At 40.7% G+C, this 26,453-nt stretch overlaps 1 protein-coding gene across 2 annotated transcripts in view; it reads left to right on the forward strand.

The window, feature by feature from the left end:
* The window catches only part of NPSR1 (neuropeptide S receptor 1), a 153,840-nt gene that overhangs the window by 8,798 nt on the left and 118,589 nt on the right, over window positions 1-26,453 (forward strand). For both annotated transcript variants that reach the window (XM_007078568.2, XM_015535925.2), the window contains exon 2: window positions 20,794-20,926. In XM_007078568.2, coding sequence (XP_007078630.2) covers window positions 20,794-20,926 — 133 coding nt within the window. The remainder of the gene's footprint in view (window positions 1-20,793; window positions 20,927-26,453) is intronic.

The following is a 26,453-nucleotide window of genomic DNA, read 5'->3' on the forward strand; positions in this document are numbered from 1 at the left end:
CCCTCCTTTGCATGTACTTGCTCTCTCACTCTCTGTCTCTCTCAAGATAAATAAACTTAAAAAAAGAATGGTTTGTGTCACAAGTTTATTTGTAATGTCTCAGTAAATTAATGTGAGCATACAAGAGTGGATAGAGTCTTAATCTTTATCCCACATGCCATTGCATTTGAATTTTAAAGGTACTGCAATTTGGGGGAGTTCCTGAGAGCAGCACAAGACCGTCTGACAGGGAAGTGGGTGTAGGCAAATCTTTAGACCCGAAGCAGACAATATGCGAGGTCTAACTGTACTTCTTTTCATGCTGCTAGCTCAGATTCCACACCTCAGGTCTGCAAACCATCCATCTCTGAGCCCCGAGACATCAGGCAGGTATTGGGAAAGGCGGATGTTAACACTCACATCCCTGCTCTCCACTGATGTGTTCTGACACCTGATTATAGAAGTCCAGCCATACAGGTCTTCCGCAAAGTACAGAGGCAAAGGCCACCATCTGTGGACAATAGGACCTGCTGAGTGGGGTGAATGGACTCAGCTCTGTCTACTAGAATCTCAGTCGAGCAGTCACACAGGATTGCTGTCTGCTGCCTCTAGTCACTGCCAGCAGAAACTGTCTGTCCTGTGAACAGTGAGACTACAGCTGCTTTCTTAGGAGAGGACCTTATAGTAGGTACCAGGGAACCAAAAAAGGACGTATCACTGTCGTGAAGGGCTGGTAAACTAATGCTTTAATTCAACAAATATTACTAAAATGACTTCAGCCTTTTAAGATCTTAATCCCTATAGATAAACATAAATATTTCTCAATTTAATTTAAATTTTAAAATAAAATACTATATCTGACAATAAGTCAAAAGCATACATATAATTATGTAGAATACAATCTTTTCAACTATATTCTTTCCCTCCCCATATATCATGTATCCCTTTGCCCTACCAAATTGAGAATCGGATTGGTTTGATGGAGTATTACCTTAGGCACTGGGCGGGTGGGGGTGGGGGTGGGTACAGAGATGAAAGAAACAGGTATCTTGCCTTTGGAAAGATACCAGACATTTAGTCAATAATTATAAAGGAAGAGGTTGCAGTCAAAAAAAGGGAAGAAAAGACGGGGAGGGCAGGCAGGGAGTTGTATAAACAGATTGAAAAGAAGCATTTCTGCATAGAAAATCAAATAGATCTTGTAGAAGACAAGTAGAAGGGAAGCTTCAGGTTTAGATGAAAGAGTTAGGTAAAAAAGACCCGAGAGGGCCATTAGACTAAACAATATATATATATATATATATATATATATATATATATTTTGTATAGACAAGAAGATCTTTAAAGTTTTATTAGCAAAACTGTTAACAGTGAAAACTAATCAGAGAGAGGTTAATCAGGCTGCAGAGTGCTGGACAGATTGTAGGGAGGGGACCTTGGGGACCGAGAATCAGTTATGATGCCCTAACGAGAGGTGTCAGTGCTCAAGCAAGGATTGTCTTATCTGATAGTGGGGACAAAGAAGCAAGAGACCATCATGTCGGGTCACATGCAGAGTTTAGGGAATCAGAGAATGCAGGCTGAGGCAGAGAAGGAAGATGATATGGGGTTAAAATTCGTAAGTTGGGGTGCATGGGAGGCTCAGTCGTTTGAGCGTCCGACTTCGGCTCAGGTCACGATCTCGCAGTCTGTGAGTTCGAGCCCCCCGTCAGGCTCTGGGCCGATGGCCCAGAGCCTGGAGCCTGCTTCCGATTCTGTGTCTCCCTCTCTCTCTGCCCCTCCCCCGTTCATGCTCTGTCTCTCTCTGTCTCAAAAATAAATAAATGTTAAAAAAAAAAAATTTTAAATTCGTAAGTTGATCCCAAAATGTATATGAAAAGGCAAAGGAAATTGAATAGCCATAATAATTCTGAAAAAGTATAAAGTAAGGGGACTCATGCTAGCTGGTTTACAGACTTATTGTCAAGTTCCAGTGAGATATGGAGGGGATGCTAAACATCCAGAAATGGAAAAGAAATAGGCCCACACATACATGGTCAGTTAATTTTTGACCAAGGTAAAAAGCAGTTCAATGGAAACAGCAAAAATAGCGCAGGAACGAGGAACGAGTGGATCGCTACGTGTAAAAAGTGGACCCGTACCCAAAGCTTACACCTTCTAAGATGTAACCCCAAATGGATCATTTACCTAAGTTTAAAACCTAAAATAAAACACCTAGAAGAAAAGACTGGAGAAAATCTTTGTGACTGTGGATTAGGCAGAAGTTTCTTACACACAACACTGAAGACACAAACCATAAAAGAAAAAATTTGATAAATATGACTCTATTAAAATTAAGAACTTCTATAACTTGAAAGATGCTATAAAGAGAATTAAATGACTGGGGTCCCTGGGTGTCTCAGTTGGTTGAGGGTCCGACTCTTGATTTCAGCTCACGTCATGATCTCGCAGTTCGTGAGTTCAAGTTCCACATCGGGCTCTGCCCTGACAATGCAAAGCCTGCTTGGGATTCTGTCTCTCCCTCTCTCTCTGCGCCCCGCCCCGCTCATGCTCTCTTGCTCTCTCTCAAAACAAATAAACAAAAATTTTTAAAAAGGAATACTAATTACATATTAGGAGAAAATATCTATAAATAACATATATATCTAATAGGAACTTTTTATCCAGAACATATAAAAAAATTCTTAGAGCTCAATAAGAAGAAAAAAATCTCAGTTTAAAAAAGTGACAAAAGTTTTGAATAGACATGTCACCAAAGAAAATACACAGATGGTAAATAAGTACATGAAAAGATGTTGAGCATCCTTAGTCATTAGGGAAATACAAAATAAAACCACAGTGAAATACCATCACATACTTATTAGAAGGGCGAAAATGAAAATATACTGACTGTATCAAGCACTGTTAAGGATGGGAAGCCATTAGAACCATCATACATTGCTGATGGCAAGATGGTAAGGACATTTTGGAAAACTTTTTGCCATTTTCTTATGAAGTTAAACATACATTTATTGTATGTTTAACCCCCAAATCCTACTCCTGGGCATTAACCCAAGGGAAATGAAACACATGTCTACCTAAGAGCCTGTATGTCAATAATTACCCTGCCTTCATTTAAAGATGCCGGAAAGCAGAACAACCCAAACATCCTGCAGCTGGAGAATGGATAAACAAACTATAATACACCCATTCAGTGGAATATTACTTAGCAATAACAAGGAATAAACTTACAGATCTACAAAACAACACAATGGATTTCAAGTGCATTATGCTAAGTGAAAGGAAATCAGACTCAAAATGCTACAGACTGTCATGATTTAATTTACATGTTATTGTTAAAAAAAAAAAATGAAACTCTAAGGACAGAAAACAAATCGGTGGTTGCCATGGGCGGGGAGTGGGCAAAAGCTACACTACAATGAGCACAGGGGAATCTTTTTGAATGCTGGAACTATTTCGCACCCTGATTGTGAGGATGGTTACATCTGTCAAAACTCACAGAACTGTACACTCATAGGGCGAATTTTCTTCTGTATAAATTATACCTTAATAAAAAATTTATTCTCTAGAGATTCACATCGTGAGTTTAATTTTCAACCCAATGTGTTTCATTTAATAATCATAAATCCCCAAGTGACAGCATAAGGGAAGTATAGCTGAAGCCCCAGGAAGACCCAAAACAGGATCTAAATTCAGAAGATTAGTACAGAGTTCAAGATAGATGAGTCTCCAAAAGCAGCAAATATGCATCAAAATGGACAGAAAGATGAAGGTCCCACTTGACACGGGTCTTTGCTCACACGTCATCTCCTCAAGAGTCTTCTTCAACTTCTATGACATTATATCACACATCCGTGTGTGAAACTATGCTCGTGAGGACCAAAACTTCACTTTGTTTGATCCTGCGTCTCCAGTGTCCGCAATCATGCTGGCCCTGATGAGACCCTCGGAGAGTCTTAAAGAGTGAATGGACTCTATTGTGGACTTAAGATAGGTATAAATATCAACAAAGAACTCAAGGCACAGCTCTACGAATGCTTTTCTAGGGTCTTCTTTATTCTACTTTACAAGTAGACATCAACCATTAGCCGCTTAGCATGAATCTTAAGTCTGTAATAGCTAGTGCTGGTGAGAAATAATGATGAGGCTTCCTAATTTTGGAGAACATCAACAGATTTGTGAAAGGCTTTGGATGAAACTGGAGAAGGCAAAGGTGTGCTCGGGAACAGACGTTGAATGGGCAGTGCCGTTTGGTTGACCCCATAGCTAATCTCAAATCCCTTCTCACGTTCCCAGCCAAGTACTCACTGTCCTAGTGTCCCTTGCAGTTAAAAGTAATTCAGTTTGGGAAACTTAATTTAAAAAGCCTGTGAGATTTCTGAGAAAAAGTTTCTCCTTTTCTGATAAAAGGAGAAAGATACGGCTGGCATTTTATTTTTTCCCTTCTGTCTGCCTTGGATTCTGACACAATGCATGGAACTGTGGCAGCCACTTTGTGACCGCAAGAGAAAAGCCAACGCAAGTTCGATGAGTCAAAGACAGCCGCCACCTAACTTCAGATTTCTTATTATATGAAAAAAATATTTGTTTAAGTCACCGTTAAATGGACTTTCTTTATTTTCGAGCTGAACAATTTCCCAATATATACAAAAACCAAGTGCAAAACTACATGTTTGGAAGACAGGGCCTTGAAAAAGGGCCACAGAGAATCAAATAGACATTTCATTTCTTTTGTTCCACATTTGGTTGGTACAGCGGCTGGCTATGCTCAGTTTTTCTCATCCTGCTATTATCCAGATTACGAAGGCATTGAATAGAGTTTTATAAACATTGATTCAGACTGGATCGTATGTATCTGAGTAACTACGAAAAAGTATCTCCCCTTTCTGAAAGAAAAAAGCTTAAATTTTTCAGACTGATTCTCCACGTTTCGGATAATGACAGTGTTATTCACTTGTGCAATTTTATGAAAAAATACTGAAAGCACTTTTTAAATATTATCTTAAAAAACTACCCAAAACATTAAGTCGTTTTTCATGACAGCTCAGCAAGAGGAGTTTCTATTCTTCCTAAAGTGTGAGGAATCATATCCTTTCCTGACACTTTAAAACGACCAAGAAGAGTGTGAGACATTAGCTCTGGACCCTGAAACCAATTCCATACTGTGCAATCCGCAACACCTCCCAGAGCTGCTCTCCCCTCATGTAGCTCTGCTGTGGGAGCAGAGCAACGACTACTTCACTGCAGGATGCTGAAGAAGGGAAGGAGCCCATTCTCATGTGGAAGATGGATTTTGGGGGAGAGAAAGAGGAAGGCAGTCATGGAGGAGCTCTACTCATTAATCTCCTATGAGGGTGCCCGCAAACTGAGAGTGGGTGAGTGGCGAAGGCTGATGACCTTCCCCTTGAAAACCAGCCTCCCAGACTCTCCACCACCCAGATTCTCCACCCACCTGCACTCTCCACTCTCCAACTCTCTATTCTCCCAGATTCTCTACTCACCCTACTCTCCACTCACCCAGATTCCCCACCCACACAGGTTCTCCACCCACCCATACTGTCCACTCTCCAACTCTCTCAGATTCTCTACTCACCCAGATTCTCCATTTGCCTACGCTCTCCACACTCCCCAATTCTCTACCCACCCACACTGTTCACACCCCCAGATTCTGCACCCTCCCACACTGTTCACACTCCCAGATTCTCCACCCACCCAGATTCCCCACCCACCACACTCTCTACCAGGGTATTCCCCTAATACCAAAGGTAAATAAAGCAGAAACTTCCAGGGATTCCTCCCTTATTTATGTTTCATTTTTGGAAGGAAAGAGACAGTTCTCCCACAGATAGAAGTAAGTTGTTGAAGAGGAATAAGAAGGAAGCATAACCTTGACACAAACAACAATCAGTTAGGCTTTCCCACACTGTCAAGAGCTATCTTTCCCTTCACTATCTCTGCTGCCTGCTCTCATACCTGCCTGCCCAGGCATTCAGCTTTGACCTTCCATGCTCTGCCTTGAAAACTTTTTTTCTCCCTCTTTTCCCTAGTCCTCCCTCCATCTAAAAACATTCTTCCCCAACAAGCTGATTCCAAGTATCAGCATAAAAGCCTTTCTGAGTAAGGGAGTTCTTTCCCAGCGGTGTCTCTCCCCACAGCGCCCTTAACCTTCCAAGGCTATTTGCATTTTAAAGAGCATTTTGCTTAACATAAACAATCCCCTACTCTCTGAGCATCCTGGACCGAGATAGTGAAGATCACAGGGTCTAGAGGAGTTGTTAGAGCTCCTTGAAGAATTGACAGCAAGGGGGAAAAGGGCTCCCCTTAATTCTTCTTTTTCTGGCTCCCAAAGGCTATTGCCCAACTCCTCTGCTGGGCTGGAGCCCTGATTCACCCAGGCCTGCAGTGTTCCGACTCTGCACCTGATAAGAGGTCTCCCACGGCACTCAGAATTCTATTCACGTACAGATATCGAGCCGAAGTCTTTGCTCAAGGACCATTATTCACAACTCATAATTTAATAAAAAATGAAATGGAATATTGTTAGGGCCCGAACGCAAGTTTCCTTCCTTTCATCTAGTATTGTGGACTATTGCCCTTGGCAACACATAGCAATCTATGCAAATAGAAGATATTCTTTCAACTGAGGATAAATTTAATTTTCTTTCCAATGCATTATTTCTTTTTGAGGATTTTTTTTTTCCTAGGTTGGGATAAAAATGCAAAAGGTATTCAAGAATACAGACACTACTTGCCCAAGATAAAACTTAGGATAATTTATTGAATGCTACCCGCCAAGCACTTTGTTTTCTCCATCAATTATTTCATTTTCTCCTTCATTACTCAGGTTAAACTAGGTTATGCGGTGGTAGCAAGTAACCAGGTATTATCAGACAACTAAAATTATGTTTATTTCCTGCTCATGCCACATGTTTATTATGGGTTAACAAGGAGCCCCTGCTTATTGTAGTTACTCAGGGACACAGGCTGACGGAGGCTCCATCTCAACACAGGCTGCCATGATACCAGGGCTAAAAGACAGACAGAAAATGTGAACCCTGTCCTGGCTCTTATAGCTGCTACCCAGAAATGACACATATCACTTCTGCTCACAATTCATTGGCCAAAGTCAGTCCGCGGTCAGATCTGATATCAAAGGAGAAAGGAAAGAGCATCCTCCCTCTGGGAGAGGCAGGGGCTGTTGGTGATCAGAACTGTGTGTGCAGCTCCTGTAACTCTGAAACAGGCATTATTATCCTTGATTTACAGAGAGAAAAGGTGAGGCTCATAGAAGATAAGTTCACAGAATAATCAGTTGTCCAAAAATGTGAACCCCATCGGATCTGGTTCAGAAGCACATGCTCTCTGCACCGTAACAGAACCCCACAAAGATGTTCCTCAGAACTCTAATTATGTGGACCGTGGCCAACAAAGTCTGGGAAAATGCACATATTATATATCACCATATATAATGTAGTGGCCTATTTAAGTTTCTGAGAAGTCCTACAGTAAAGAAAGCAGTTTAATTTTGCTTAATCAGAAGTTCCCAAATTTATCTGACCACAGAATATCATGATGTTACCTCTAATAATATGCCATCGAGACAATGGTCCTGGAACACACCTGAGAAAATTCTCTACCAAATCATGTTCTCTCCCCATGGAACCTGCGGAATAACCTAACAGAATGACCTGTTTGGGCAGATGAAGCCCAGAGAGGTAAAGCCATCTTCCCAAAGTCACACAGTCAATAAATGGTAGAGACAGGACAGAATTGTAGTCTCTAGATATCTAAGTCAGAGCTCCTGGTTGGCTTGTGGAAGGATCGTGAAAATACAAGAATCCCTTATAAACTGGAAAGTATTAGTCAACTTTAACATAGCATTAATTCTTGAAATATATAAAATATTTGAATAAATGAAAAAACATGTGGGGCTTCAGGATAGGAAGGGTAAATTGTGTGAAGATGTCAATTCCTCCCAAATTACCTTATAATGTCTAAAATAATTTTAGCCAAAATTTCACTGCGATTGTTTTATTTTGATAAAATAATTCAAAAGCTTATAAAAAGCAGGTGAGAAAAATGAAGAGATTTTTAATATAAATGCTAATGAGGAAGAGGCATTTTTCCCTATCAGCTCTTAATAAATATACATCTGCATTAAGCAAAAACATTTCAGAAATAGCACAGTAATTGGCATCAATAATAATACAAATTTGACCTAAACATAAAGTTCTTGTGCATTAATGAACTTAATACTACAAAGAAACTACAAAAATTAGTAAGAAAGAATGCATATTTTAGCAATAAAAGTAGAAGGTGGGTGGGTGATGATTCTTATATCACATAAGGTTATAAGATCGATTTCACTTGGATTTTGAAATGAAGTTTTTACAAAATAGCTAGAAAAAAGCGTAATTATCAGACTGATTTTGGGATGAGCAAGAACTTTCTAAGTTTAAAAATAAAAATTTAAAGGGAAACAAAAACAGAAAATTATTTGCAACAGATCTAAATATGTTACTATTATAGCTAATAATAGTACATAATTGTGTGATGAATATAACATGATTAAAGCCTTTAATATATAATGAGCACATAGGAGGAAAAGATATTTCTAATGGAAAAATGGGCAAAAGAAATAAAAACAATTTTAGATTAAATGCGGAGCTAAAAGAACATATAAAAAATATTGTCTGCTAGTGTCTGAACAATACAAACTTAACAATGAGACATATCAAATTGGCAAAGATTAAAGAAAAATACTACGTAAAGCATGTGACAGTTCTGTAAAACTGTTAAGAGAATAAATCAGGGCAACTGACATGTTTTCTGGAGAGCAATTTGGTAATACACCGCAAGCCTAAACGATGTATTGCACTGCACTTGGACTTAGTAATTCTGCTTACAGGATTGAGCCATAGGAATACTAAAGAAATATTCACAGAAAGTTTAGACATGGGTTTATGTATTAAGTTGTTTTATTCACTATGTATCTGGTAGTAGAAGAGTAAAATAATGATCTAACCACAGGATGGAGTATTATGCACCTATAACAATCAATCATTGTTTTCATTCAATGCTAAAGCTTTTTAAAAATCACAATTAACTGTATATATAATATATTCCAAGTTTTATAAGCTACGTAGATACATACTGAGAAAACATGGAAGGAAATATACCAAAATGAGAAAGTGAGAAGTTCTCTCTGGAAGGTGATTTTTGCCTTTGGTAAGTATTTTACTAAATTTTCGACAGCAAACACCTATTACTTTCATTATCAGAAACAACAAAATAGTCATATAAAATACTCTATGCAGACTTTTAAATATATTTTGCACATTGCATTTCCATAAGAGCAAATGAAAATGTCTTTTTCTGCAGAGAAACCTTAAGGGAGGTTCTAAAAGGCATCTGAGAGCAAGACACCTTTGTGACAGCAAAGTATGCCAAAAAGAGGGAAAGATTCCAGAGAATGTACTGGCCCCTGAGACTCACACGTGGAAGGGTCTGGGGAGCTGCCCGTGTCTCTCTAATAATGGCCCATGTATATGAGGGAGGGATGTGGTCTTGAAATAATTAAGGTTATGCGCTTTTGGAGCCACAGCCAGGCTCTGGAATTTAGTGGGATCAATGCTGCGATTCTCCCTTTTCATTTCTTTCTTTCTCCTGTCTCTTTTCACTCCCCTTAGAATTTCTCTGCACTCCAACCCCCAACTGAGATTTTGATAGTGGTTTCTGGATTATGCATGCAGCCTGTGAGTTATCTGTTCCTTTGAAAACCCACTTTTCCAATCCTGCATCATTTTTCTATCGTTGTTGGGATGGGCTGAACCACTAATTGTTCTTGAACTTCCATGCTAAAGAGTAGGAAGGTGGTTTAGACAGGGGCAGGCATCGGGCTAGAGGACCAGTCTCTAGGGGACTTGTCCCTGCTGGGGTAACCGAGGCTCCTGGGTATAAACCCAAGGTGATATGGCCAACTCCACCAACACCCAAGAGGTTCAGATAGGAGTGATGCTTGCAGCTAAGCAGGTAGTTACATCTGTAGGCCTCAGATAGGTTCCCACGGAATGACTGACAAGAGGTGGAGGGACTAGTGTGTGACCCTGGGCAGGGAAGGCTTGCAAGACTCAGATAGCATGTAGGAGACCCAGAAATGCAGACAAGGGAATTAGAGGACAAATGGAAACCAAGGCAGATGAGTAGCTGTATGAATTGGGTGCAAAGGTAACTCATTAGCCACTTATACTCTGTTGACCAACCACTCAACGTAGGTGCCCAGAAACTGAAGTCACCAGGAGTTCAGGATGATCTCCCTGGAATCCTCATACTGGGTGACTCTCGTGCCCCTTTCTATTACCCATTCTCATCTACTCCATATCCTGGCCTCATGTCTGCCCCTGCTTGTCATCTGCTAAGTCCTGCCAGTTTCTTTTAGCTACTCGAATGTGAGATAGACTGGAAACTACAGATTGAAAATATCAGAGTCTGAACTGCAGTGGGCTTCCAAGGGGAAGGGTTCCGTGGACACTTTCCCCCATTTATTAGTACCTCCAGAACAGAAAACAAGTTCCCGGAGGCTTTTTTAAATTATGTGGATCAACAAGAAGAATAGTTTTTGGTATATTACATAGTAATTACTTTAGTTCCTACTACATTATAGAGATTTGGACCTAATTTACCCAAATGTTAGTGTTTCTTTTTAAAAAAATTTAATGTTTATTTATTTTTGAGAAAGAGAGAGAGAGAGAGAAACAGAGCATGAGCAGGGGAGGGGCAGTGAGAGAGGGAAACACAGAATCCAAAGCAGGCTCCAGACTCAGCTGTCAGCACAGAGCCTGACGCGGGGCTCGAACTCACAAACCGTGAGATCGTGACCTGAGCTGAAGTCGGACACTTAACCGACTGAGTCACCCAGGTGGCCTCAAATGTTAGTTTTTTTTTTTTTTAATATTTCAAGGGTCTGGAGCTCAAATAGCAATTTAAATGCTCATCTCAGTTCTTGGTACATAGCAGGAACTTCATTTGTTTGTTCAACAAATATTAATTACGACCTGGACTTGCAGCCCAGTGGGTTTTCAGATGATTTCTAATATCTGTGGTGTGGTATATTATGGGAATTCAGATGGAATCCCAGAGTTTAATTGCCCCAAAGCTACCAATACACCCTATTTGTGATTAATCGAGAGGTCCTCTTGTGAGCCAAGAATGAATCAGAAGAAGGGACTCACATTGAAATGAATGTGGGGCAGTGGTATTTCTGTTGCTGGTGGAATTCAAGCGTTCACCAGTAACCAAAAGGCTGAATCAGACAGTCCCATGCAAATGTGGTCCCATGCTACCAAACCCTGATTGAAATGAGAACAATTAGGCAGTGGGAAATTAACATTGTTAATTAAACATGAAATATAACCCATGGCAGTAATGATAAAACACTCCAGAGCAATAAGTAACCCTTTCTTGTCAGAGTAGAAAGAGCTGATGCAGTTATTCAATACGTCCTGGAGGCTAAAGTGAGAAATAAATGTTAGGCAGTGAATCACTTCCCTGTGCAGTCCCAATTTGAAGGAGATAAAATTGTCTTCTGTCACTCATGATGGTGGTGTTGAGAGATAGGGCAAAGGCAGTTCAGACAGTGAAGACAATTCTAGATGGAGAATTTATTTTCCTCTTGGTAGTAAGTTCTCCTAACTCAGGACAAAGATCTAGCTAGAATGTACCTGGCCCCATTTTTTAAAAAAAAGTTGCTTTTCAGGACACAGGTCCAGTTTCTCATTATTAAGCCTTCCATTGCTCTGTGACCACACTTAATGTTCATAAGTGGCCCCTATCTGTCCTACTAACCCGAGAGTTTTTACCGTCCTCCTTCACTTACACTACTGCTAGGCATTCTACTCTTTCCTTGGCTACTTCTCATTTTTTCAGACTCGGTTCACATGTTAATTTCTCCAAGATATACCTTTTGGCCAACCATGACTAGTGTCTCCTCCAGTTCTATTACATGCCCCTTATTTGGAATTCTACAAAATCTCCATTATAGTAGCTCACACTTTTTTTTTTTTTTTTTTACATATATGCCTCCACCATCAGACCGTGAGTTCCTTATCTTAGCCTTCCTTCCTTCCTTCCTCAGACTATGTTGAACTTTAGTACTAGCTTCTCAATAAATGTTTGTCGGAATTGATTATACAGAAAGCAAACCAGTATGTTTGTTTTCACAGCAACACAATTTCAAGGACAGTTTTCCACTTCTGGTCTATCATTACTACACCAACATATATATGTATGTGTGTATGTACATATATATGTATATATGTATGCATGTGTGTATGTACATATATATGTATATATGTATGCATGTGTGTATATACATATATATGTATATATGTATGTATGTGTGTATGTACATATGTGTATATATGTGTGCATGTACACATATGTGTATATATGTATGTGTGTGTATATACATATATATGTATATATGTATGTATATGAGAACCAAGGTTCTCGAACCCCTTAGGGCAAATGCCTTCCCTTACCCACTCCCCCCCCCCCCCCCCCCCCCCACCAAATATACTACAGGAGTTCACAGAATGACTCTTGGTTCACAACACTTTGGGACCATCTTTGTGCACAGCCGTGCTGTCAACTTCAAAAGACCCAGGCTGTGGGAATACCTCCCCTCTTATTCGCGTTCTCTATTCTTCCAGCAAGAGGCCCCTGTCAGTTTGTCCCACCAGCCCCTAGTAAGAGAGTGTCCTGGGCCCCTGTTAAAGTGATATGAAAGTGATATGTGATATATGTGAAAGTGATATAAAGTGATATGAAAAGCTTTACAGAAAATTTAAAACTTGAATTAACATCCGCACTTATATGTAGCTTTCTATAATTTCTTGTTTTTGTAACAGTAACTATTTTAAAAGTTTTGCCATATATTTTCTCATAACTGAGTAGTAGAAATGAAGGCTATCCTGGGTAATCGTACATGGAATTCCTGTAGCTCTGGGTAAAACAGTTTGAAAAGGTGAATGCAGATAGGTGGTGATGATGATAATAATTCAATTGTATTTGCAAAGGTGTCTCTCAGATGGCTACTGGGAGGGTGGTGAAAATGCAGAGGCGGCTGTGGGGGAGAGGCCAAGGTGTACACCCTGGAGCAAGCCCAGTCCTACCTCTGAGCCTTCTAGTTGACCATTTCCTGGCAGTGCGTCTGAAGCAGCAGGTGAGGTGAGACATGGGGAGAAGTTGGCACAAACTCCTGAATGAGAGGTTCCCAACTGTGCAGAAATGGCTACTGCCCAGGGGTTTCTAGATCCCCTGAATGTGTCTCATTCCTCAAGTCTAATCAAGCAGCTTCAGGAATCCAAAGCTTTGTAGTCTGTTCCTACCTGTCTCACTTTAAATTGCGTGCTCCCTTCATTGCCTGGTGATTCATCCTCAGTGAAATTAGACATTTTCAGATCTTTGCTTGATATTTGCAGCCTACCTAAGCAAATTAATTGGGCTCTGAGCAGCCTCAGAGCTTGAGTGCTGTGAAAGACAGGTGGCGTCTGAGTCTCAGTGACAGGGGAGCAGAGTTTCTTTGCCTGCTCCCTGAGAACTGAGGCTGAATCATAACCCGAGACTTCATTTCCTCCCCTGGGAAGTAAGATATATTTGCTCCTTCCTGTGTCTGAAGGATTCATCTTCAACATCGCAAAAATAACAATAGCCATAAAATGAACCATGAAAATGTAAGGGGTACAGAAAGTTCTGTGATTCCTGGGACAGATGATACAGCTACATCTTGTATGATATTTATGATTACAGTTGTGTGGAAGTCATACACTGCTCCAGTGTCCATCCATCCAAGCACATACTGAGCACTGACCTTACACTCAGCCCTGTAGGACACAGTCATGAAACTAACCTGAGCCACTGACAAGTTTTAGGTCAGAGAAAAATGAAGATCTGTCTTCCAACTGCAAATTGAAAGTAAATCAGGTGACTTCACCATCTCTGGCCCCAAATTGTAAGAGAAAACCACTATAGAAGCAGGGCATGCACTTTTCAGTCAAGTAAAGCTGTGTTCAAATCCCAGCTGCATCACTTATGAACCAGATATCCCAGGCTACTAAGTTTTATTTTTAATTTTTTTAATGTTTATTTATTTTTGAGACAGAGAGAGGCAGAGCATGAACGGGGGAGGGTTAGAGAGAGAGAGGGAGACACAGAATCCGAAGCAAGCTCCAGGCTCTGAGCTGTTAGCACAGAGCCCGATGCAGGGCTCGAACTCACGGACCGTGAGATCATGACCTGAGCCGAAGTCAGACGCTTAACCGACTGAGCCACCCAGGTGCCCCAGGCTACTAAGTTTTTGAGCCCCATTTCCTTACTTATAAGATTGAGGACAATGATGTCTCATTGGTCAGTTTGTGATAATTCCATGAGCAATATGTAAAGCTTCTCAAATGATAGTTGGTAGATGACAATCAATCAAGAACAAACACTTATAGTACATCTCCTATACATGACAAACTAAGTGAGTCACATGCTAGATTAATGTGATTCACTCAAATAATGTTAGTTTCCATTCACCCTATAATTGTTAAAGATACTTTAGGCTTTTTTAAAAAAAAATTCTGGTTTCCAGGACTCCTCTGGAAAAGTGGATCCCCATTCCTTGGATTTGGATAAATCGTGCTTTCTCCTCCAGACAAATCTGACATATCCAGCATTAATTACTATCACCCAACTAAATGTATTTCCTGAGATAATTCCCATTTCAGATAACCTGTTCTATTATACTTCTAAATAACCTTTCACTTGTCATTAACTGTGTATCCATCCGACAGATATTTATTAAGCACTTTCTACAGGGAAGACAGAATGCCGGCCTGGAGTGGTGCCATGGACCTAATGCCTGCCCTTAGGGGCGTCCTTTTGGCCTTAGAAGCCTATTCTATGGAGTGAAACCCCAAGTATCAGCCCTGTGGCAGCACCAGCATCATCAAGTGAAGGTTGCAATCCATCTCTCTAAATCCCTGCTCTTCATCTTCTGATCTGCAAAGAGATGACATCACTGCACGGCCTCATGACTTTGAATTTGAAAACCAATTAGTCATGAGCCTAAAACCACATAGCTGAGTTGAAAACACTGTAGTCTCTAGTCACTGCAAAATTTCAAATTCGCCGGTTAAGCATCTGGCTGGAATTTTGCCTCATGTGACCACTAGGGGGCATTTGATCCTCAACTATATCCTGCAATAGTTTTGAGAATGGTATTAGAACACCATCCCTATCTGGGGGAAGGGGGTCTGGGTGGAGAGCTGGTTGGGCTCAGGTGAAATTCCAATAGACTGTAACTGAAAATGGCGTGAACAGGGTGAATTCAAGCATCGTCCTGAAAAGGTTGTGAGTTATTTATAAATGACTCCTCAAACCTATGTGTAGTATAGGAAACTAAGGAAGGAGGTAAACCAGTTTTTACTGTGCGTATACTATGCATCAAGCTGTGAGCTAGAAGTCTCCGTTTTCATCATCATATGTATCCATCACAAGTATCCTCTGGCAGAGTTTATCTTTATCTTCATTTTATAAATGAGAAAATAGACTCAGATTGTCACTTACCAATGTAACACACATCTAGCAAGTAACAAAGAATCTGATCCCAGGTCGGGCTGGTTTCGAAGTCTACCCACTTTTCTACACATCACTCGCCAGGTTGTGACAGTCAAACGCCCCTGAACTTGCTTCCTGAATTCCCATTGTCGTAATTTTCCAAATCCTCATATTACCGTGGGATTTGTGTGGGTCTATGTGTCTGTGCACACATGGGTAAGAACACTATGAATAAATGATCCCACAAGTAAGTGTTTGCATACTTAATACCCCTTGTACTACTTGACTGAAACAGGATTTAAACTTGGCCGAGCACAATTTATATACTCTACATGTTTTATTTTCCCTTATAATGCCAATGCCTTATACTATAGACAATTAATTGATTTTGAATGAATTAATAAACAAAGAAGTAAACATGGCTTTTAGGAAGACTCCAGAAAGCAAGGAGGGCTTTGGGGAGGTGGGGGGGGGGGGGTGTCTTCTTCCATCTGGAAATTTCCTGAAGCTTCTGAGGTAAGGTGAGATTGTCTTCAAATAGAGAACACTAAAGCAAGAGCAGGGGGCCTAATTTCACAGGACCTGCTCAGCCTGCCCTGTAGACATCATCCAATCCCAAGGAGAATAGACCCTGACCGGTTTACGGAGAGCCTTGGGTCTACCAGCCCAAAACAGTTACTGCAAGCTTCTAAGAAAAGGCTCAGCCAAGCTAGCACTGACTGTGCCAGCCCTCCTGAGGCCTGACTTCCAATTCACTGATATATCTAAGCAGGATAATTTGATTTGCAGTGTTTGTCACTCTGTGCTCCCAGCAGAACAGATCTGAGCTCCAAGCCTACTTTGACGATATTGGATGCCTGGGTCGGAATTGTGCAGCACAAAAACAAAGAAAACAGCCGCCCCATGCCCACTGAGAGGCCGGAGGTCTTCCAGTATGGAGAAACTTGATTTCTGGAAATCGGAACTTTGATCTCAGCAGCGTAATCGGCAATGTGCCACATGAAAAGCAAACTGTTTAACCACTTCAGTGCTGTTTTTCTGGAAATGAGGCCTGACCGTACTTACCGCAGGCAGTAACTAACGTTATGTGAGGAAAGGAGAGCGTCAGGAGAGAGACATTCTGGGAAAAAACGTTAACTTCTAGTTCAGATTTACCTGAGTTCCGTTGATTAAATCTCCTCATCCCTCCAGTTCTCATCCAGAAGGCCTTCAGAGTACAATTTTAGTTGAAAAAAGTTCTGTGTCAGAAGTAGAAAACAGAGAAGGTTGACCCTACCTCTGCAAACTGGGAAGAATCCCTATAAAGTAGAGAGTAGGTAAGACATTCTGAGGGAAGGGCAGACAGATTCATGGAAGGGCAGACAGATTCACTGAAGAGTCTCTCCCTGGAAAAGCAATGAGAAGAGTCTGGCCCCAGGGGAGTCCAGAGGCTGAGGTGGGGCGAGTTTCTGTGGGAAGTTCACCGAATGCTGCAGACTCCATGGGGGAGACACGGAAAGCAGCTATCATCCAGCTGAGGGATGTGGGCAGCCGACCAGGGCCATAGGTGGTGCTGGTGAAGACGGAGACCCAGTAAGGAAAACAGCCCTGTATCCACCACCTTCCTGACACTCAACCACTGCCGGCAGAGAAACGTACCTCCTTCTCTGTCTGCTCCGAGACTTTGCTCTCTGCCCACTCACCGTGGAGATCTCGATTCCCGATCTGGCAAAGAAGCATCACAAACATTCTGACTTCTTCCTTTCTTCTTCATCTGAGGCTAAAAGAGTTTAACAGAAATCATCTCAGTACTGGACAAGCGTGGAAATAACCCCCCACACTACCATCGCCCAGGCTGAGAAGGTTTGCTGGACAGGACCCAGTGTCCTATAATTTGTAAAAAGGAATTTCTTGAAGGCATCAAAGCGTTTTTCCCTGTGAGACATTTCCTGAAAGAAACAGGAGAAAATCTTGGAAAATCTCTCATTTGTATTCTCAGCGGGGCTTGGCAGGACTTTGTGTGCCCACATCTCCAACACCACCAGCTCTAGGGGCTCCTCGTCTTTTCCTGAATCATAAACACCCCACGACCCCATCACCCTCCCTGATAGCACACTATATTAGGACCATATTGGGGACATAGGTGCCTCATCCCCCACCCTGGCCCCCGACTGTATCAGCTCTCAGCCTCACAGTGGCAGTGAGACCTTGTGCTAACAGACGTCTAAGTCATCTAGTTTCTTACGTTGGTCCCCAAGTTGCTCTAAAGTTTTAAAAGGTAGGTCCTCCAAGTTCAAACCACCTATTTATGCTCTACGACCTACCTGCTAGCTGCTGAAAGGGGAACATCATTCTGGTACATCAAAGGCTTCCCCTGCTGTGTCTGCTCCTGACAACTGCCCATCTATCTCAAAGGAGAGAATTCTCTTCCAAAAACCACTCCCTCACTCCACTCAGACTAACCTTTTTCATAATAGTTTTCACTCTTGATGCTTTCTCAATGCTGTTCGTATCTAGACTGCTAGAGAGAAGAATCATCCAGAAGAAGGTGACCCTTCTGGTTACAAAAAGACCAGAGAAAAATCTGGAACCTGGCACTGATCAGAGACTGTTCTCATCAGGGGAGATGAAGTAAGCATGCTGGAGGTGGGGTATTGACCACCTGTGCCCTTCAAAGTAGCCCTTCAAAGAGGTCATCAAGCCTGTGGTCTCCCCATTCTAGTTGTGCAGCCAGCCCCCTGGCACTGCCACTAACGCTATTCCCCCTACTCCCACCATCTGCATTCACTCCCGACCTCTGCCCAGGGCCCCAGGAACCCATCTGTAAATCTGCGATGGAGGACCTAAATATCAGTATTACAAAGTGCAGGACTGAGGGACATGTGAGCTCCAGCCTGGACTTCTGGAAAGGATAGGGCTGGAGGAGAAACCATGAGAAAATGCCCGGCCCTGGAACCCAGCAAAGCAGGTGTAGGTTTCTACGTGGCAGCCCCAGGGAACCCCAGTGATGCTTGGGGAGAATAGGGGCTCAGAGAATGGAGCTGACTCAGTATGCTTCCCAGCTCCCTCCCCTCCTTCAGGCTAGAGGCTTCCCTACACCGTCACCTTATTTTGTTTTGGCAAATCTAATCCATTTCTTTTCATTGAAATATTTTACTGCCCTATATGAAAGTACCACCTTTTATGTAGCCATTTCTCCAACTGACTGAAAAAAGCAATATGCACAATACATAGAGAGTAGAGTACATATCAGATTGCTGTCCACACACACAAAATACTATTTATTTGCTATGGGTATATGTGTGTGTGTATGTCTGTGTGTAATTGGAAAGATAATGTAATCAAAATGATATCTGCCTTCTGGGAGAAGGAGTTGATCAAGACAGAGAGTAGTAGCAAAGGGGCTTTGAGCTTTATCTGAATTGTTACAATTTTGTAATTAAGTAATCTCTACACCCAATGTGGGGCTGGAACTCATGACTCTGAGATCAAGAGTCACGTGCTCTACTGAGTGAGCCAGTCAGCTGCCCCTGAATTGTTATAGTATTTTTTTTTAAAGAGAGAGAGCAGGGGAGGGGAGCAGAAGGAGAGACAGAGTCTTAAACAGGCTCCACACTCATCATGGAGCCTGACGTTGGACTCAGTCCCACCACCCTGGGATCATGACCTAGGCCCAAATCAAGAGTGGGACAGAAGCTCAACCAACTGAGACCCCAGGCACCTCTATAGATCTTAAAGAATTAATCCATCTGTCACTGCATAACTTAAAGTTAATTTAATGTAAGAAAAAGTGCTATTGTGATGCCTCAGATATTTAGAGTGTATTAAGGTTCTCCACAGAAAACACAGCCAATGGGGAGAGAGAGAGAGAGACTTATTTTAAGAAAGTTGCTCACGTGATTGTGGGACTGGCAAGTCTTAAATCCATAAATGAGCCAGAAGGCTGGAAACTCAGGCCTGATTTCTATGTTTCTCAAGGAATTCTTCGAGAAATCCTTCTTTGGGAAACTTCAGTTTTTGCTCTCAAGGCTTTCAACTTATTGGATGAATCCCACCCATATTATGGAGGGTTATTCTGCTGTATTTAAACTGTAGTTGAATGTAGATGTTAGTCATATCTACAAAATACCTTCACAGCAACATTTTACGTTACTGTTTGACAATTGGTCATTGTAGCCTACCCAAGTTGACACATGAAATTTTACCATCACAATGGGTATCTTCAGGCTCTTCTTATCTTCACCAAGTAAGAGCTGCACTTCAGATTCCACTATTCGTATGCATTCTTACCAGCATTCTGCCCAGATCCTTTGGGCTTATGTCTCTTGGCTTTTGACTTCAAGCTTGCCTCTGGATCCTCTTGGCCCCATGCTTTCCACCCATGGCCTTGCGCTGCTTTATTCTTGTGTCCAGGCCGCCCCAGTGCCCTGGGCCTCTGCTTATTCTGGGCCATAGATTTTAAACAGATGGAAAGCTTCACTTGAAGAAATCATGGAAAATTCCTTGCAAAAGACTTGGCATTTTAAATGAGTAGCATTCCTCATTTGTCTGTTATTTACTATTTATACATTACTCCGTGGAACTTTAATATTACTGTATTATAAAATTCTGTCAAATGAAAAAGAATAAAGATAACCCATAATCACACTACCCTAAAATAACCCATCTTAGCATTTTAGTATACTTCAGTCTTTCTTCACATGTAGAATTTTGCAGTTATAATCATACCGAATATATAATTGTATCATGTTTTTCAACTTACCATTATAGTATAAGCATTTTTAATGTCACTACATAATCTTCCTGGTCCTCGTTAATAGTTACATAATCGTTCACTGAATTGAAGTGTTTCACTTACTTCTCTTGTTATCTTTGAACAATTAGCAATTTATTCTTACAATAAATATCCACATCTTTTCTATCATAGTATTTTTTTTTCACACCTTGAATTCTTTCACGTAGACTTAAACAATTGCTTGGCCAAAGAATATATATACATTTTGTTGTCTCCTGATGTATATTTCCAAATAGATTTCTTAAGGTTGCATCAATTTCCACTGCTATCATTGTAAATAAGGACCACTGCATCTCTGTTCTCTTGATGGTAGAGCTTTGACAGGTGAGGATTCAACACCAAGAGGAAGACATTCCAGGAACAAAGCCTGAGATTTGCATTCTGTAAAGTACCCTGGTCCTCACTAGTACACTGGTTTTATGTTGCTTTGTTTCTCACAGACTGAACAGTTGATAACTCTGTGGGTCCTGTTTGTTTTCACCATTGTTGGAAACTCCATGGTGCTGTTCTCTACGTGGAGGAGGAAGAAGAAGTCAAGAATGACCTTTTTTGTGACTCAGCTGGCTATCACAGGTAAGTAACTGTGCGGGTGGGAGAGAATAAGCTGTGTGCAAAATTCCTATGGCTCCTTGCTTTCAATTCTTTTACCAATAGAAATGGCATACTATCGAGTCCAAAAGGCATTGGCAAATTTGAGACTGATTTCTACAGGGATAAAAAAACCCACGTGTGAATTTTTCTTTCAGAAAGTTTTAACACATCTGTACATCCACAAGACTCCATTATAAAAATAATTCACTCTACAACACACTTGAAAATACCATTATTAGTGCCACCAAGAGGTTCTCTAGGGTTCCACCCTTCCTCTACGCAGCAGCCTCCATTGTTCACTAAGGTGATAGTACAATATCATACCATATTATGAGCTTAAAGAATGTATCCTAGGGGCACCTAGGTGGCTCAGTTGGTTAAGCATCTGAGTCTTGATTTCAGCTCAGGTCATGATTCAGTCCCAGGGTCATGGGATCCAGCCCTGTGTCAGGCTCCACACTGAGCATGGAACCTGCTTACGATTCTCTCTCTCTCTCTCTCTCTCTCTCTCTCTCTGTCTCCCCTCCCCCACTCTCTCTCTCCCTCTCTCTCTAAAACAAGAGAAAAAAGAGAATATATCCCAGAAAATGGACCAGAATCATCTGTATTCAATAATAAATGTGAAGTCTCAAGTACTTTGCAGATTTATGTCTGTGGACATTGCTTTGGAAATATAAGTTATATGTAACACCACTGGTGGGCACAGTATAAGGACAGAAGATAATATCTGGGATCGGGATGTTTAAATGTGGATTTGGGAAAATGGCCAGTATAGTTGAAGTGTGAATGCATCACACTTAAAGGGTGAATGGTGAAATATTCTCAAGTTTAAAAATGATCTGTGAAATAAAGACTCCCACAGAGATGGGTAGAGTCCAAATTGGTAGGGGTCATGCTCGAAAGGAAAACATAATCAAGGAGAGAGGCCTATTCTACAGGCCAAAGAAGTGAGTGGACAGATGGGATTCCTAGAAGGTCCAGCCTAAGACAGGCTTGGACTCCTGAGCTCTGGGAACAAGATGGCTGTGATATGACTTTAATTTGAATCAGACTATAGGGAAAATGCAAAAAAAAAAAAATAAAAAAAAAATTAAGTGCTAACAAGAAGCAATGGTAGATGACCATCAGAATGGGCTGTTTGGTACATTTCAACCTGTGCTATACTCTCCATTGCAGCACTGGCTGTGGGGTTTAGTCTTGAGCCACAATACGGGAAAAATATGGCACCATAACTTAGAGGAGAAACTTAGCTAAACGTTGTTGATAGCCTGACATTCTCCCATATCTTCCTAAAAAAAGTGTAGCAAGCCCATCTGCTTAAGCTGGGCTACAGAGACCAGGATGAAAAACAAAGGCACTACTGAGAAATACAGACATGGGGAGAGAAGTTTGTGTCACAGAGGTGATGCTTATGATGGAAGAAAACTCCTTCAATCTTTCCTGCAAACAGGAGCCACACTTTTCACTCCTGACTGTAGGAATAAAGGATAATCAGGATCATCCAGCAAAAGCTGAAATGCAAAATCCCTGGATGAGGATGTAATAACTTACTTTCATTAAATTTCCTTAATTACTGTGTTGTAACCCACATTCTACAGAGATGTGTGTTTTTTTAGAATGTAAGAACTTAGAGGCGGCAAGGATATCAGCTTGGAATTTAAAGTGTTACAAAAATAATCAACAAATGAATCATTGAAATATCACCATCTATTGTTAAGGAGAAAAGTTGTGTATTCTAGTCTAATCCATAGTCTGCTGTATAACCTGGGCTTAATTTCTCACGAATATTCATGTCTTTTTTTAATTTGTTAATTCTTTCTGGAAAAACTCAAGGGGTCAGATCAGGGCCATTTTAAGTGAAGAGTTCTCAGAGAGGAAATTTTGCCAAGGTTCTGAAAGTTTAGAAACTGAAAAATGTAAAATAACCGAAGCTAAAAATACGATAGATGGGTGTAGCAGCAAATTAGATGTAACTGCAGAGAAAATTATTAAACTAGAATATAGGTCAGAAAATAATGATCAAAGCATGAAAAAACAAAAGGATGGAAAATTCAGACAGAAGGTAAGAAACATATGGGCTCAGTGAAAAGGATTCCCACAAAAGGGTAAGACAGAATGGACAGAAATAATATCTCAAGATATAATGACCAACAGTTTCCCCAAAACCCTGAAAGACATCAAAACTCAGGTGCATAAAGCACCATAAAGGTCAACAGATCAGAAAACAATCAAATAAATATAAAGAGAATTGAAACACATGAAAATGATGAGATTAAGTAAAATTCCCATATTGAATTTGAATTGAGAAAGTATGTGTGTCAACTCATGGTTTATCTCATGTTTTAAAAGAATCCTTATCTTTTAAAGGGTACATACTGAAATGTTTGCAAGTAAATTGATAACACATCTTAGATTTGCCTCAAAATAATTTGAGGGCATGGTTAGGTAGGGATATCAAGGACAAGACTGATTTTTGTTGGCGCTTGGTGGTGAGTACATTGGATACTTTGAACTTCTCATACTATTCTCCTTACTTTTACATACATTAGAAAAGTTTTAATAATACAGAATTTAAAACAAAGAATAGTGAAAAAAATATACGTGATAACAATGAAACAAAATAAAGGGATTTGGGGAGTTAAAGAACTTTAAGTTCCTTGAATTGTTTTGGATGTAGTAAAAGCATTAATTTGTGTCAGATATTAAGAAGTCAAGGGGTATATTGAAACCTATAGGGTAATCCCCAAATTATAAATATGCATAATAGTAGCAGTTGAAAACATGTAAAGTGAAATATTTAAAATATACACATACATATAGATGTACATATTTGTATATAATATGCATGTATTCCATATAATTAATCTAAAAGAAATTGAGAGAAAAATATCAGAATTATTAGAATAGGTAGGGCAAATAAGCTGATACATGTCACCTCAAATATATTGGTAATTGCATTTAGTGTAAAATAAGATGGTCAGACTAGATTTAAGACATACCTACTTTATAGGGCGCCTGGGTGGCTCAGTTGGTTAAGTGTCCAACTTCAGCTCAGGTCATGATCTCATGGTTTTTGAGTTCGAGCCCCATATCGGGCTCTGTGCTGACACCTCAGAGCCTGGAGCCTGCTTCGGATTCTGTGTCTCCCTCTCTCTCTGCCTCTCCCCCGCTTGTGCTCTGTCTCTCTCTCTCAAGAATAAATAAACATTAAAAATAGTTTTAAAAAAGACATACTTTATTTAATCTGCTTATAAGAGATGTATACCTTACAAATAATGATACAGAAAAAAATAAAATTAGAAGGAAAGTAAAAGAATGAAAAATAATAAAACAAGGACGCACAAACCAAAAGATAGCTTATGAAGCTATATTTACATGTCGGAAATCCGAATATTCACTGTGCTTCTCATAGCTCGGGTGCCCACATCTTTGTCTTAGCACTTGCTTTAGGGGAACAGAGTGAAGACAAGAGGACTCTAGCTCTATTAATGTTCTTTTTGGTGATGCTGATTGTAGTCACACAGGTGTGTAGCTTTGTGATAATTCACCAAGTTGTATAATTATTTGTGCACTTTACGTAGTTTATATCAGTAAATGTTTTATTTAAAAAACACAGCTCCTCAATATAGAGCAGGAGTTGCAGTCTCAAAGGCCTTCAGAAGCAAATGTGTGAAAGAGCCCAGGGAAGGGACAGGCAAAGGTGGACACCCAGGGGAACTGGAGAATGCATGCCCCACCTACAGGCATTCAAACTCAATTCTTGTCAAATGGGATACTAATCAAACAAACCACTCTGGCAGGCCAGATTTGTCCTAAGGGCCACTGGTTTACAACTGCTGTTATATAAAATCTTAAAATCAGAATTTGAAAAGCTTGCACCATTATAAAATTCTAGCCCAGCCCATAGTATGAATCCCATTTTCAATATGTGAAGGGAACATCAAGCTTTTTGCATGGGGTTGGGGAGAGTGAAAGCAAGATGGGGAGCTTAACATTTATAACGGTTTAGATAAGTCACATGTTTGTCAAAGTTTTAAAATGCATTCTCTTGCGGTACCTGGGTGGCTCAGTTGTTTAAGCATCTGATTTTGGCTCAGGTCATGATATCACGGTTCGTGAGTTCAAGCCCCGCATCGGACTCTGTGCCGACAGCTCAGAACCTGGAGCCTGCTGCGGATTCTGTGTTTCCCTCTCCCTCTGCCCCTCTGCTCCCCTGCTTGCTCCCTCTCTCTCTCGAAAATAAATCAACATTTAAAAAAACTCTTTCAATAAAATAAAATAAAATGTGTTCTCTTGCAAGTAAATGCTATGTTAGGGCTTTTATTATAACTTGAAAATTATAAACCATTATATGGAACTACTGAAACCAAAACATTGAATCATTATATGCCTCATGAATAATAATAATGCAAATGAAAATATAAAGGAAACTTCCCAATGAAATCAAGCCTAATCCATATAACCCAGTGTACGTGATTATCAGATGACCAGTAAGATTAAGGAGAAAAGTCAAAATCAGCACACATTCGTATCTGCCTATCACTAAGATTTTTCCTTCAGAGGAACATGTACCAGGCTTCTCTATATGAGGAAACATCAGACAAGACACTGGCCCTGTCAGGGTGGTATTAAAGCAAAGGCTGCTAGGTTAACCTCCGCATGAATGACTTGTTCTCACATGAAGATGCTGCTATTATTAGTGTGTCCCTGTGAGGCCAAGACATTTGCATAAATGTAGCTAAAATCTTATAGGTGTTTTCCTCTTGGCATCAAGAAGGGGATGTCTTAGTCTGCCCAGTGTGCCACAACAAAGTACCACAGATTGGGTGGATTACACAACAGACACATATTTCCTCATTGTTCTGGAGGCTGGGGATCTGAGATAGGGCGCCAGCATGGTCAGGTTCTGGTCAGAGCTCTCTTGCTGGCTTGCAGGGGGCTGTCTTCTCACTACGTCCTCAAGTGGACAGAGAGAAAGCAAGCTCTCTGGTATCTCTTCTAATAAAGACATGAATCCTATCAGATCAGGGCCTTCCCCTTATGCCTCATTTAACATTAACCCCTTCCACAAAGGCCCTATCGACACATACAGCCACGTCCACATCCGAGCTGGGGCTCTAACATATGAATTTTGGTGAGGCACATTCAGATTATAACAGAGGGAAAAAGCTAGGTGTATTAGAAGATTACAGGTGACTCGGAATGTGTGGAACATGGTATGGGGGGATGGAGGTCTTGGATGAAAGAAATAAGGTGTGGCCATAAACAATAAATGGGAGCTTTGGATGCCTTGCTAAGATGTTCAGGCTTTACCTTGAGCTTATCCTCTAGCATGCTAGCTTGGTTCAGTCCACCATCGCCTTTTATGCAAAAGTCCCAAGGTGTAAGAATGAGAAAACAGATACTTAAATTAGCCCATGGCCAGGTTTTGCTGGTAACAGGGGAACACAATAAAGCAAGGAAGTTGAACTTCTTTTCAAGAGCGTGATACAAATGTTGGGCCACAGAG

The sequence above is a fragment of the Panthera tigris genome, chromosome A2 (assembly GCF_018350195.1).
Source record: "Panthera tigris isolate Pti1 chromosome A2, P.tigris_Pti1_mat1.1, whole genome shotgun sequence".
Lineage (NCBI taxonomy): Eukaryota > Metazoa > Chordata > Mammalia > Carnivora > Felidae > Panthera > Panthera tigris.